The 12,846-nt window shown below is 41.5% G+C and overlaps 1 protein-coding gene across 4 annotated transcripts; it reads left to right on the top strand.

Annotated features, from left to right (window-relative positions):
• The first annotated feature begins 7,209 nt into the window (after window positions 1-7,209).
• LOC110537820 (heterogeneous nuclear ribonucleoprotein A/B) lies at window positions 7,210-12,775 on the top strand. Of its 4 annotated transcripts, none has more exons than XM_021624232.3 (9): window positions 7,210-7,338; window positions 7,814-8,061; window positions 8,837-9,005; window positions 9,088-9,246; window positions 9,348-9,503; window positions 10,894-11,005; window positions 11,294-11,452; window positions 11,541-11,626; window positions 12,175-12,775. In XM_021624232.3, the coding sequence occupies exons 2-8, from the start codon at window positions 7,823-7,825 to the stop codon at window positions 11,609-11,611; spliced, it is 1,065 nt and encodes a 354-aa protein (XP_021479907.2). In that variant the 5' UTR covers window positions 7,210-7,338; window positions 7,814-7,822; the 3' UTR covers window positions 11,612-11,626; window positions 12,175-12,775. The 4 variants fall into 4 exon arrangements, with proteins under 4 accessions (XP_021479907.2, XP_090048951.1, XP_090048953.1 ...); XM_090192825.1 differs by having other exon boundaries at window positions 7,221-7,338; window positions 9,348-9,479; XM_090192827.1 differs by lacking the exon at window positions 11,541-11,626 and having other exon boundaries at window positions 7,221-7,338; window positions 9,348-9,479.
• The last annotated feature ends 71 nt before the right edge of the window (window positions 12,776-12,846 follow it).

The following is a 12,846-nucleotide window of genomic DNA, read 5'->3' as shown; positions in this document are numbered from 1 at the left end:
TGTTGTGAAATTGTTAGATTACTTGTTAGATATTACTGCACGTCGGAACTAGAAGCACAAGCATTTCGCTACACTCGCATTAACATCTGCTAACCATGTCACCAATAAAATTTGATTTGATTTGATTACTGCCACTTATGTATGAAATGTGTTTTTTCGTTTGCTCTTTAGGGTCTTCATTTGATTGATTGATGCTCTCATCTTGCTCTCATTAGGAGCTGCTTAGTAAAACACATTTGAACAAGCATTATGTTGACCATATGTTGTTTTTGATGCCTGTAAATGTCTAATTTTGCTCAGGGGTTCATTTGGGGGAGCCTATATTATCACTGAACTGGGCCATTCTAGCTGATATCCTCCTGGTGAGTTTGATTCACTGCAATTTGAAGAGTCACACGATATCAAAATGCATTAACCAGTCAGTATCAGTGAGTTAGCCATAAGTTCTTGCAGGGGCCACATTTTGAAATAGTAATTTTGGCCCCCCACCCAGTTTTATCATTGGAATGTGACACCAAACGATGTGCTTTAGGACCATGCGGATGCCTCCGAGCAGTCAGGTAGGCTGTTTGGTGTGTTTATCCAACTGGATATCTACAAATATATAGTTATCGGAATGCACAACTCGTCTGTCCTTGTCATGGATGGGCTATTGCAGCAGACGACCACACCGGGTTACACTCCTATCAGCTAAAAGCGAGAAGAAGCAGCTCCAGTGGGCATGCAATCACCAACACTGGACAACTGAGGAGTGGATCTATCAAAATCTATCAGCCCTACCGTAGGGTTTGTATGTCAGTGAACAGTGACAACCAGGGTTGGGGTCAATTCCAATTTCAAATGTTTTTCATTCAATTCTCATTGAATTTACATAAAATAAATGGAATTGAGCGCAACCCTGGTACTACTGCCTCTTCTCCTGTCTGTAGATCTCTGATGCTCTGAGTAGACACCAGCCTGACTCTCATGCATGTAGTTTCCTTAGTCTGGAGTTCAGTTTCCTGCTGTGCTGCTTCATAGGGGTCTTCTTTCTCATGACATCCCTCTATATCACAAAAGACAGGAAGGACACCCAGCTACTCATTGCAGGTACTATAACTCTTGATGATGGATTGGCTTCATATAGGTATATGATTGATGTATGTTTTGATTGTATGTTTTTCAACTAAACATTATAGAATTGTGAGGGTTATCCACTTATTGAATTTTTTGAATCACTGTTAAATAAATTAGTTGATTCTATTTGGATTGCTGTATGCCAAACAGTTTTACATCCAACCTTTTATGTTCTGGAAGTATGATGCAAAGCCAAATGTTATACTTTTAACTTTAAATTGTGTGTGTGTGTGCAGGTGTACGCTTGCGTACATGTGTGTGTACGTGCATGCAGGTGTGTCAACGTGTGTGTATTCTTGCACACGTGCATGTGTGAGGCTGGCAGTGGACTAAGAACCCTAGGTATGTGTTTGGTCATTGTGTTATCTAGCATTGGTGCTGGACAGAGTCATGCCACATGATGGTGATGCTTGCTCAAGGCCTGGACAGAAGCTCTCTTTGTCCTCCTCACCTTTCCTCTGAGCCAAAGCAACACCCTTCCTCTCAGATCCTGCTCTTTCTCACACCATAGAGACGACAAGTTCGTACACACACACACACACACACACACACACACACACACACACACACACACACACCATCAGTACAGCTCGTTGATTAGGTTAAAAGAGAATCAGACAGTGAGGGTGCAATGCTCCCTCCACACTCAGAGGAAGACAACATTGTATTGTAAGTTTAGCATCTTGTTAGTTTACTATCTCAGCTACCTCACCTCCTCTTCAGTCTTAGGGTCTGTGTTTATCAGTCTGGCACAAAACAGAACCACAATTGTGATCTAAGACCCAACACTTCAGAAGATAAGATATTACCTTTTCCTGCAATGGGCTTAATCATGGTCACAGAGTGTTTCTTGGTAGTCTTAAACAAATATAATTTGAAACAAAAGTATACACCTCATAGACAGGGCTTAAAAAAAGAAGAAATCATGTCAGATATAGTTGAAATGTGTAAAATGTTGAGTTTGCATCCCAATATTACACTTTATATACATCACATAAGACTGAAATATAACAAAACCGTTTGACAGAGAAACACCGGATTTTCGACTGGTTTAAAAAAAATGTTTATTAATTATGAAATTATGAAAAATATGAATACAATTCCACCCATGAGGCCACTTGGTAATTTGTCAGATTTTGGACCTGTACGCATATCAGTCATCTGCAAAGGGAATATTTCACATGCATGATGCCATCTAATTAGCCTTTGCATGCCAGCCAGGAAAGCTCTCTTATTCATTTGTGATACTGTTTGTTTGGGTCTCCATCTTACTGTACCCATCTCTGTGTGTTTCAGGGGTGTTCCAGTACATTCTCCCACTCAGCTTGTCCACACGGCAGGCTCCAAGGATTGCTGAGGTGAAATTGAGATCCTTGGAGAAGATTGTATATCTGCAAGAGGAAGGTATGTTAGATGTTGCTTGGTATGTGACCAAACGGAGAGTTGGGGTGACTGACTGTAGTACCACACAGGGAAACTCTATATGAGAAAAGTTTATATAGAAACATTCCAAAGTTGCACACTGATCCAAAGAACATTTGTTGTATCCATGCTAGCCAGACTTTGTTTTAAATAATGTGCCTTTTATTACAAATAAATTTTTTAAGTATTTAAATTTTCTGTATTTTTATTTCTAACCACATCAATGTGTTTCATCTCTCACAACCTTAATTGAAATACACTGTGAATACACCTTGTAGTGACCCGAACCCTTTCCCCTTTAAATCCAAACCGACCACTGAACAACCCAATTACTATGGGGAACAGCACTTGAAAAAACACTTGAAAAACAGTTTAGGACCACTGGAGGAATCTACCAACCCAGACGTTTTGAATTTTTTTGTAGGAAAGTTCTAGATTGACATGTCCCTCCCCAGGCTCAAGCCTCCCTCTCCCTCTCCCATCCAGCAGCCAGTTGCTTCTTGCTATTGAGGACAGAAGGGGACCTGGGGCTAGGCTATAGCATGAGCACCTGGGTTTGAGATGGAGGCTTCTCCACTCCAACTTAGTGTGCAAGGGAGTCCCCTCCCAATTCTCACTCTCCTCTAACCTGATCAAGCCACCAATTAAAATAACTGCAAAAATGATGAGAATAATGACCACGTGGTACAGACGTGGAGTTTAGTTGTTGTTGTTGAGAATGTATGCATGTGTGTTTCTATCGAAGTACTTTTTTTCAATTTAAAGTCCCAATGTGCTTTGAGTGTCTGCTGGAAAAGTGTGCCTTTAATCCACTAGATGCCGATGTTTCATCAGGAAAACATAAACTGCAGTTATTCACAATCAGATAGACATGCTGGCTGTAGCACAGTTCAGTTTAAAGATCCAGTGCAGTCAAACACATGATTTTACTGTGTTTTATATGCACTGAGTGTACAAAACATTCCTAATATTGAGTTGCAGCCCCTTTTCCCCTCAGAATAGCCTAAATTCGTCAAGGCATGGACACTACAAGGTGTCTAAAGTGTTCCATAGGGATGCTGAACCATGTTGACTCCAATGCTTCCCACAGTTGTGTCAAGTTAGCTGGATGTCCTTAGGGTGGTGGACCATTCTTGACACACACGGGAAACTGTTGAGTGTGAAACCCCCAGCAGTGTTGCAGTTCTTGACACACTCAAACTGGTGCGCCTGGCACCTACTGCCATACCCCTCCCCTGTTCAAAGGCACTTCATATTTTGTCTTGACCATTCATCCTTTGAATGGCATGCACATAATCCATGTCTCAATTGTCTCAAGGCTTAAAAATCCTACTTTAACGTGTCTCCTCTCCTTCATCTACACTGATTGAAGTGGATTTAATAAGTGACATCAAAAAGGATCATAGCTTTAACGTGGATTCACCTGGTCCGTCTACAGCGTGTAATGGAAAATGCATGTTTTGTACACTCAGTGTTAATTTCCACACTATGAGGTTGGAATAATACTGTGAAATTGAGAAAATTATGATAATGGCCTTTTAGTGTAAGAGCTATTTGAAAAAGATATCCTGAAATTTCCGCCTGTTTTGGTCGGATGGAGCTTTGGCCTTTCCATTGTGACATCACCATGCGGTAAATTAGTTTATAGAACAATAATAAAAACCTTTCTGCCAATAACAGCACCTTTTTCCCTCCCCACTCAGACCACTCCCAGACAGTCCTAGCAAAATTCTTGCTTGAGAAATTGCTCTTTGCTAAGAAGCTATTTTTGTTTCTTTTTGACCATTTTAATTGAAACCAATCACAGCAAAGTACTTAATTGTTCCCCAGATATGATTTTATATTAAGATAAAAACGGCTGCATTGTACCTTTTAAGCTGAGCAGGATTTAAGAGAAACAGTGGAGAAAATACAGTCGAAGTCGGAAGTTTACATACACTAAGGTTGGAGTCATTAAAACTCGTTTTTTAACCACTCCACAAATTTCTTGTTAATAAACTATTGTTTTAGCAAGTCGGTTAGGACATCTACTTTGCGCATGACACAATACATTTTTCCAACAATTGTTTACAGAAAGATTATTTCACTTATAATTTACTGTATGACAATTCCACTGGGTCAGAAGTCGACATACATTAAATTGACTGTGCCTTTAAACAGCTTGGAAACTTCCAGAAAATTATATCATGGCTTTAGAAGCTTCTGATAGGCTAATTGACCTAATTTGAGTCAATTGGAGGTGTACCTGTGGATGTATTTCCAGGCCTAACTTCAAACTCAGTGCCTCTTTGCTTGACATCATGGGAAAATCCAAAGAAATCAGCCAAGACCTCAGAAAAAACATTTGTAGACCTCCACAAGTCTGGTTCATCCTTGGGAGCAATTTCCAAACGCCTGAAGGTACCACGTTCATCTGTACAAACAATAGTACGCAAGAGTAAACACCATGGGACCACGCAGCCGTCATACCGCTCAGGAAGGAGACGCATTCTGTCTCCTAGAGATGAACGTACTTTGGTGCGAAAAGTGCAAATCAATCCAAGAACAACAGCAAAGGACCTTGTGAAGATGCTGGAGGAAACCGGTACAAAAGTATCTCTATCCACAGTAAAAACGAGTCCTATATCGACATAACCTGAAAGGGCGCTCAGCAAGGAAGAAGCCACTGCTCCAAAATTGACATAAAAAAGCCAGACTACGGTTTGCAACTGCACATAGGGACAAAGATTGTACTTTTTGGAGAAATGTCCTCTGGTCTGATGAAACAAAAATATAACTTTTTGGCCATAATGACCATCGTTATGTTTGGAGGAAAAAGGGGGAGGCTTGCAAGCCGAAGAACACCATTCCAACCGTGAAGCACGGGGGTGGCAGCATCATGTTGTGTGGGTGCTTTGCTGCAGGAAGGACTGATGCACTTCACAAAATAGATGGCATCATGAGGAAAGAAAATGATGTGGATATATTGAAGCAACATCTCAAGACATCAGTCGGGAAGCTAAAGCTTGGTCGCAAATGAGTCTTCCAAATGAACAATGACCCCAAGCATACTTCCCAAGTTGTGGCAAAATGGCTTAAGGACAACAAAGTCAAGGTATTGGAGTGGCCATCACAAGGCCCTGAATTTTTACTAGGATTAAATGTCAGGAATTGTGAAAAACTGAGTTTAAATGTATTTGCCTAAGGTGTATGTAAACTTCCGACTTCAACTGTAAATAATGTGTTATTTCATAGTTTTGATGTCTTCACTATTATTCTACACTGTAGAAAATAGTACAAATAAAGAAAAACCCTGGAATGAGTAGGTGTGTCAACTTGTGACTGGTACTGTATATCGGGGGCCCTTCAGGGGTGCGTGCTCAGTCCCCTCCTGTACTCCCTTGTTCACTCATGACTGCACGGCCAGGCACGACTCCAACACCATCATTAAGTTTGCCGATGACACAACCGTGGTAGGCCTGATCAACAACGAGACAGCCTATAGGGAGGAGGTCAGAGACCTGGCCGTGTCGTGCCAGGACAGCAACCTCTCCCTCAACGTGATCAAGACAAAGGAGATGATTGTGGACCACAGGAAAAGGAGGACCGAGCACGCCCCCATTCTCATCGACGGGGCTGTAGTGGAGCAGGTTGAGCGCTTCAAGTTCCTTGGGGTCCACATCACCAACAAACGAACCTGGTCCAAGCACACCAAGACAGTCATGAAGAGGGCACAACAAAACGTATTCCCCCTCAGGAGACTGAAAAGATTTGGCATGGGGTCCTCAGATCCTCAAAATGTTCTACGGCTACGGAGACTGGTTTCATCGCTGTCTGGTATGGCAACTGCTCGGCCTCTGACCGCAAGGCACTACAGGGTAGTGTGTACGGCCCAGTACATCACTGGGGCCAAGCTTCCTGCCATCCAGGACCTCTTTACCAGGCGGTGGAGGAAGGCCCTAAAAATTGGTGAACACTCCAGCCACCCTAGTCATAGACTGTTCTCTCTGCTACCGCATGGCAAGCGATACCGGAGTGCCAAGTCTAGTTCCAAGAGGCTTCTAAACAGCTTCTACCCCCGAGCCATAACTCCTGAACATCTAATCAAATGGCTACCAAAACTATTTGCATTGCCACCCCCCTCTTTTACGCTACTGCTACTCTCTGTCATTATCTATGCATAAGTCAATTACCTTGACTAACCGGTTCCCCCCGCACATTGACTCTGTACCGGTACCCCCTGTATATAGCCTCGCTATTGTTATTTTACTGCTGGTCTTAATTATTTGTTAATTGTTTTTCTTATTCTTATTTTTGGGTTTTTATTTTTTAACTGCATTGTTGGTTAAGTGCTTTAAGCATTTCACTGTAAGGTCTACTACACCTGTTGTATATGGCTCATGTGACAAATATAATTTGATTTGATTTGCTAAAACTGTCTGATAATCATAAGCTGCTATTTATCGCTGACAAGCTGGTGTCACTAATGTGCATTCTGAACAGATAATGAAGCTCAGAGAAAATAACCGTTTTTCGGTACAATTTGGTGAAAATGCTGATGCCTTCAGAAAGCCTTGGTTTCCCATCGTTACATTATACTTTGATCCACAAAAACACAGACCTTGTTTGAAGTGATTCTAAAATTTCCTATGGGAAAAATGTATGATGAAAAACCAAATGAACCATTTCCGTGTTTGACCGCTAGGTTTTATGGGTATTATGACGACAACACTGTGGTACTCTATCCGGTTGTATAAAGATTGCCACGAGTTAGCGGAGTCGGAGAGTATCCATCTTGAATAGCAGCGTACATTTTAAACAGTAAGCGCTATTTTCGTTTTTATCTTGCACACATTGCGTTGTGATTCAACGATGCATGTCCCTCGGTATCGCGCTAGCTAAATAATGTATAGCTGCTCTAACGTCATTAGCTATTGCAAGCTAACTCGGTTTGTCAAGTCAGGCACTGGCAGGCCGCAAACACGAGCAGAATCACCAGCTAACATTAGCGAGCTATCGTAATTGCTAAATACATCTGTTCAGATTAGAATATCAGGCCTTTGAATTGTTTGTGTACAGTTTGATTGTATCCGTATAAAGTACAATACAATTAAACTTTGGCTGTGGTGTTATCAACTCAAATGTTAGTGTCCCGATGTTAACCAGCTTCAAGAAGCCGGTTAGTGTATGGCAGGGCAGTCATTGGGGCCTACTTTTCGAATGTTCATGGTTGTCTACGGGAAATGCTATTCGTATAACTTGGGCTGCTAGCTAACGTTCTTTTCCCCTACGGTAGGCGATCACTATGTCTGACGACGCTGAGCAGCAATTCATGGAGACCGCTAAAAATGGAAATGAAGCCGAGGAAGAACTGAATGGCGCAGAAGAATCCACAGAACACCCCGAGGCAGAGGAACAAGAAGAACAGAACTGCACGGGAGAGCCAGTGGCAGAGGAACCGGCTGTGGTGGAGGAAGGAGTCACGCAGAACGGAGCGGCAGAGGGGGGACAGATAAATGCAAGTAAAGGCGAGGATGACGCTGGGTACGTTTCTGTATGGTGGTTTTTAACATATTTATGTAACATACTGACTGGTTTCTTCGCTGTCCTTGGTAAAACATTTTTTTTTTTCATTTTTGGAGCCACGTGCAGCCCATTTGGGGGATTAACTTCAACTGGCTAGAATTCAGTTATAGCATTTCATTTTTCAGAAATATTTAGTGTTATGAGTTGCAGTGATTCAACTAACTGAGAATTCTCAACTCTACAATGGAGTGGAGTTGAGAAACTGGATTCCAACTCCCACTGACAACTATGACAAGCACAAATACACAGTAAGCGTTAAATCATTGATATTTATAAAACTATTGCTTTGTAGTGCATGTTTTAAGTAGTTAACTTCAGACTCATGCGCAGATTATGTGATGCGATTTGACAGGTCACACAGAATTTAGTTATCAAAAACTACAGATTGCAGCACCCGTAGAAAATGCCGTCGTTACACAGGACTAATGTGGTATGCGTTAAATGATACCGACTCGATGTAGTTGGAGGTCCACTCCACCAAAACTCATCGTCTCCAACTCTATTGAGATGTGATGTACATATCGTGGAGTTGAGAATTCTCAGCTATATTTCCACCAAAATATGTGTGAACACCCAGTCTGTTACTGGCCTGTACAAGTTTGTAAGCCATAATGTCCCTAGTAATTTGAGATTTAACTAAAATAATATAAAAAACAAATATATTTATAGTGGCTGTTTTTGTCAGCCTATGAGAATTGTCCTAGGTGTGTTACTGATCTGTGTTTCTCTGCAGCAAAATGTTTGTTGGTGGACTTAGCTGGGACACTAGCAAAAAAGACCTAAAAGACTACTTCTCCAAATTTGGAGAGGTGACTGATTGTACCATCAAGATGGACTCAAACACAGGACGATCACGTGGGTTTGGGTTCATCTTGTTCAAAGAAGCAGCAAGTGTAGACAAGGTATGTGTCATGAGAAAGGTGACATGGTTTTACATTGTGACAAGTTGGGCTTTGTATACTAACCTTTTCTCTAACCTGGTAGGTTCTTGAGCAGAAAGAACACAGGCTAGATGGACGACAGATAGACCCAAAGAAGGCGATGGCAATGAAGAAGGAACCAGCCAAGAAGATCTTTGTTGGTGGCCTAAACCCAGAAGCCACAGAGGAGACCATAAGAGAATACTTTGGAACCTTTGGAGAGGTTTGTCATTGTCCTATGATGGCCTCAACTTGACCTTCCTGTATGTTTTAGTAGCTATTGATTTTCCAGTGTTCTAAATGTGTCATAATTCACGTCTTCAGATTGAATCCATTGAACTTCCAGTGGACCCGAAGTTCAAAAAAAGGAGGGGGTTTATCTTCATCACATTCAAAGAAGAGGCCACTGTTAAAAAATGCCTTGAAAAAAAGTTCCACAATGTCTGTGGAACCAAGGTAACAAACGGAAAGGAAGGCCTTGTATGTATATTTCTTAAACCTATTTTTTTTTTAAACTTACGGTTGATGGTGGGATATGTGGGTTAACGTGTATGCTGTAGTTATAATTCTATACTGACAAAAATATAATGCAATATGCAACAATTTCTACAGTTTTACTCAGTTACAGTTCATATAAGGAAGTTGGTAAATTGAAATAAATTCATTAGGCCCTAATCTATAGATTTCACATGACTGGGAATACAGATATGCATGTGTTAGTTACAAATACCTTCAATGGGTTTCTGAGTGTGCAGGCCATGAACGAACTGAGACATTTTCAGCTTCCTGGAATTGTGTACAGAACCGTGCGACATGGGGCAGTGTATTATCATGCTGAAATATGAGATGTCGGCAGATGAATGGCACGACAATGGCCCTCAGGATCTCGTCACAGTATTTCTGTGCGTTCAAATTGCCATCGATAAATTGCAATTGTGTTGGTTCCATAACCCCACTGCCCACACTGGGTACTCTGTTTACAACTTTAAGATCAGCAAACTGTTCGCCCACACAAAGCCATACACGTGGTCTGCGGTTGTGAGGCCGGTTGGACGTACTGCCAAATTCTCTAAAACATTTATTTGAGGTGGTTTAGAGAAATTAACAATAAATTACCATATCTGGCAACCGCTCTGGTGGACATTACTGCAGTCAGCATGCAAATTGCACGCTCCCTCAATTGGAGACATCTGTGGAGTTGAGACAACTGCACATTTTAGTTCCCTTTTTATTGTCCCCAGCACAAGGTGCATCTGTGTAATGATCACACTTTTTCATGAGCTTCTTGATATGTCATACCTGTCAGGTGGATAGATTATCTTGGCAAAGGACAAATGCAGGAATGTAAACAAATTTGCGCACACATTGATTAAGGGATGTTTCTGTGATCTTTTTATTTCTGTTCATGCAATGAGTACTTTACATGTTGCGTCTTATAATTTTTGTTCAGTGTACATCGGTCTGGCTAAGCATCTTATTTGTGTGAAATACAAACTTGTCTAATTGCTTAGTCTGTACATTTGTTTATTCCCTCCTGAAATGCTTTGGGCCATGCTCATGCAATGTGGTGTTACAATGCTTCCTCACTGAAATGCACATTGCATGCAAGAGTTTCAGACCCACTTGCATGGTGTGAAATTACTAGAATTATTATGTCCAAATTAAACACCATTTCATTTTTGTACGTCGGTGTTCAAATGGATTGTGTTGCAGTGTCCTGACTGAAATGGGGGTCCAGTGTGAGCTTGACACTAGATTCTAAATCTTCAACTTAAAAGATGGGTGTGAATAGGTCTTGCGTGTTTGTACTGCATGCTGTCATGTCTTTACCGCATCTATTATTAAACCATCCTTCTTGATTTAATTCCAGTGTGAGATCAAAATCGCCCAGCCCAAGGAGGTGTACCAGCAGCAGCAGTTCGGAGGCCGCGGTGGTGGTGGCGGGAGCTATGGAGGAGGCCGGGGAGGCAGGGGTCGTGGTGGTGCGTATTAAAGAAAGCAGTCCGACGTAGTTATGAGTGACTTAAGGCATCACGAAGGTATGCAGAGTATTTGTATAATGCTAGTTTTGAGTAAAGGGCAGGGTGCAATGGGTTGTACCTGCAGGAAGACCTCAGCTTTAAGGGTGCATGACAGGTGTTCCGCTCACAAGGCATGGAAGGATCTGAGAAATGAGTTGCTAATGGACATCCATCCTTGGACCATAAATATCTGGATTATAATTTTTGTGCAAAATGATTTTCTGACTTAACCACATTTCTTTCCCTCAGGCCAAAACCAATATGGGAACCAGGGTTATAGTAATTACTGGAGCCAAGGCTATGGCAACCAGGGCTATGGCTATGGTGGGCAGCAGGGCTATGGAAACTATGGAAGTTACGGCAACTATGACTATTCCGCTGGATACTATGGAGGGGGCTACGACTACAGTGAGTATAGACCTCTGGCAAGCGCCTACCTGATTGTTTGACTTGTCTTTGCACAGAAGCACTCAGTCCTCTCTCTCTATTCCTGCAGACCAGGGCAATACAAGCTATGGGAAAACTCCAAGACGTGGAGGCCACCAGGGTAGCTACAAGCCATACTGATCACATGTAGTGCAGGTATGCATTTTAGTGCTTTGTAACATTGTGGTGCGATATAGCTGTTAGATTTGTGGCATTGATGCCCAAAAATTTCCTTGCCAAGATTTACAGTCTGGCACAGGGGAAGGCTATTGTAGATTATAATGAAATTACTCCACTCTTCATCAATTGGATTAAGTAAATACAGTGCTGTTGGGGATAGGAAACTTGTTTTGAAAGTACACAACCTCAAACCCTCAAATTTGCCAGCACAAAATCTGCATCAGATGCACCCCTACAACTACACTACTGGATCAATAAGGGTTGATGTTGCGGTGGACCACAATGGGTTTTCTAGAGTGGGAGATGGGTGACTATCTGCTTAAAGCTGCACAGCAAATTTAACAATGTCTGCAGTTTCCCTTAATGCTATGCCATAACCACTCTAACCGGCAGCATTGACTTTCTAATCCATCCCCTGTTTCTTGCATGCTTGTTGCCCTAGCTGTTTGCTTGCTCTTTGATGCAGGGTGGTGGGCTCATGTCTTAAGTGGTGTGCAACAATTCCTTTTTCTCCTCTCTTAAAGGACTCAAGTAAACACAGATTTGAAAGACCATGGCCGCGGCAGAAGTATGCAGGACTTGATTCTTTCCTGTGGGATGAGATTCATGCTCCATTTGTACAGACCATCTGAGGAACTGGAGAAGTAAATGCCACTTTTCCATGTTTTTATTTTATCTTTTTTGGGGGGGGTCCACATTTCCAGAGATGGAAGTGTTATTTTTACTGTACTTTTTGGTACCTTTTTTGAATCTAATGTATTGTATGGTTGTATTTTACATGTCGACTGGATTTACATGAGAATCAGAAGCTGTCGGAGCTTTTGAAATAAACCAATTTTGAGTAATTTTTTTCTGGTTTCTAGATGACTTTCTTTTCTGGCTCTGGACTTGCAACAAGGAATTCAGTGTGGGATTGGGGTATGATGTAAAGGGGATTTGCCTAAATCTGAATTCATTTACGATTGTCTAGAGAATGTCAACTTGTAGATGGAACCAACCAGTATATTTTGGATTCATTTTAATTGACCTGTTAAGTGGCATTTATAGAAAATATAGTTATAGCCTGCAGAATATTGCTACGTCATTGTCTTTGGCTAATTGTTAGAAATAAAATTGATTTTATAATTTTGTCTCTTTAATGTTTAAGTTACAGATACTGTCTAATGTTAATGCTTGATTAGCATTTGAATCTTTGC

Source organism: Oncorhynchus mykiss, chromosome 12 (assembly GCF_057628025.1).
Source record: "Oncorhynchus mykiss isolate SJ-2025 chromosome 12, ASM5762802v1, whole genome shotgun sequence".
Classification (NCBI taxonomy): domain Eukaryota; kingdom Metazoa; phylum Chordata; class Actinopteri; order Salmoniformes; family Salmonidae; genus Oncorhynchus; species Oncorhynchus mykiss.
The sequence above is the reverse complement of the archived record's forward strand: the minus strand, read 5'-3'. Positions and strand labels throughout refer to the sequence as shown.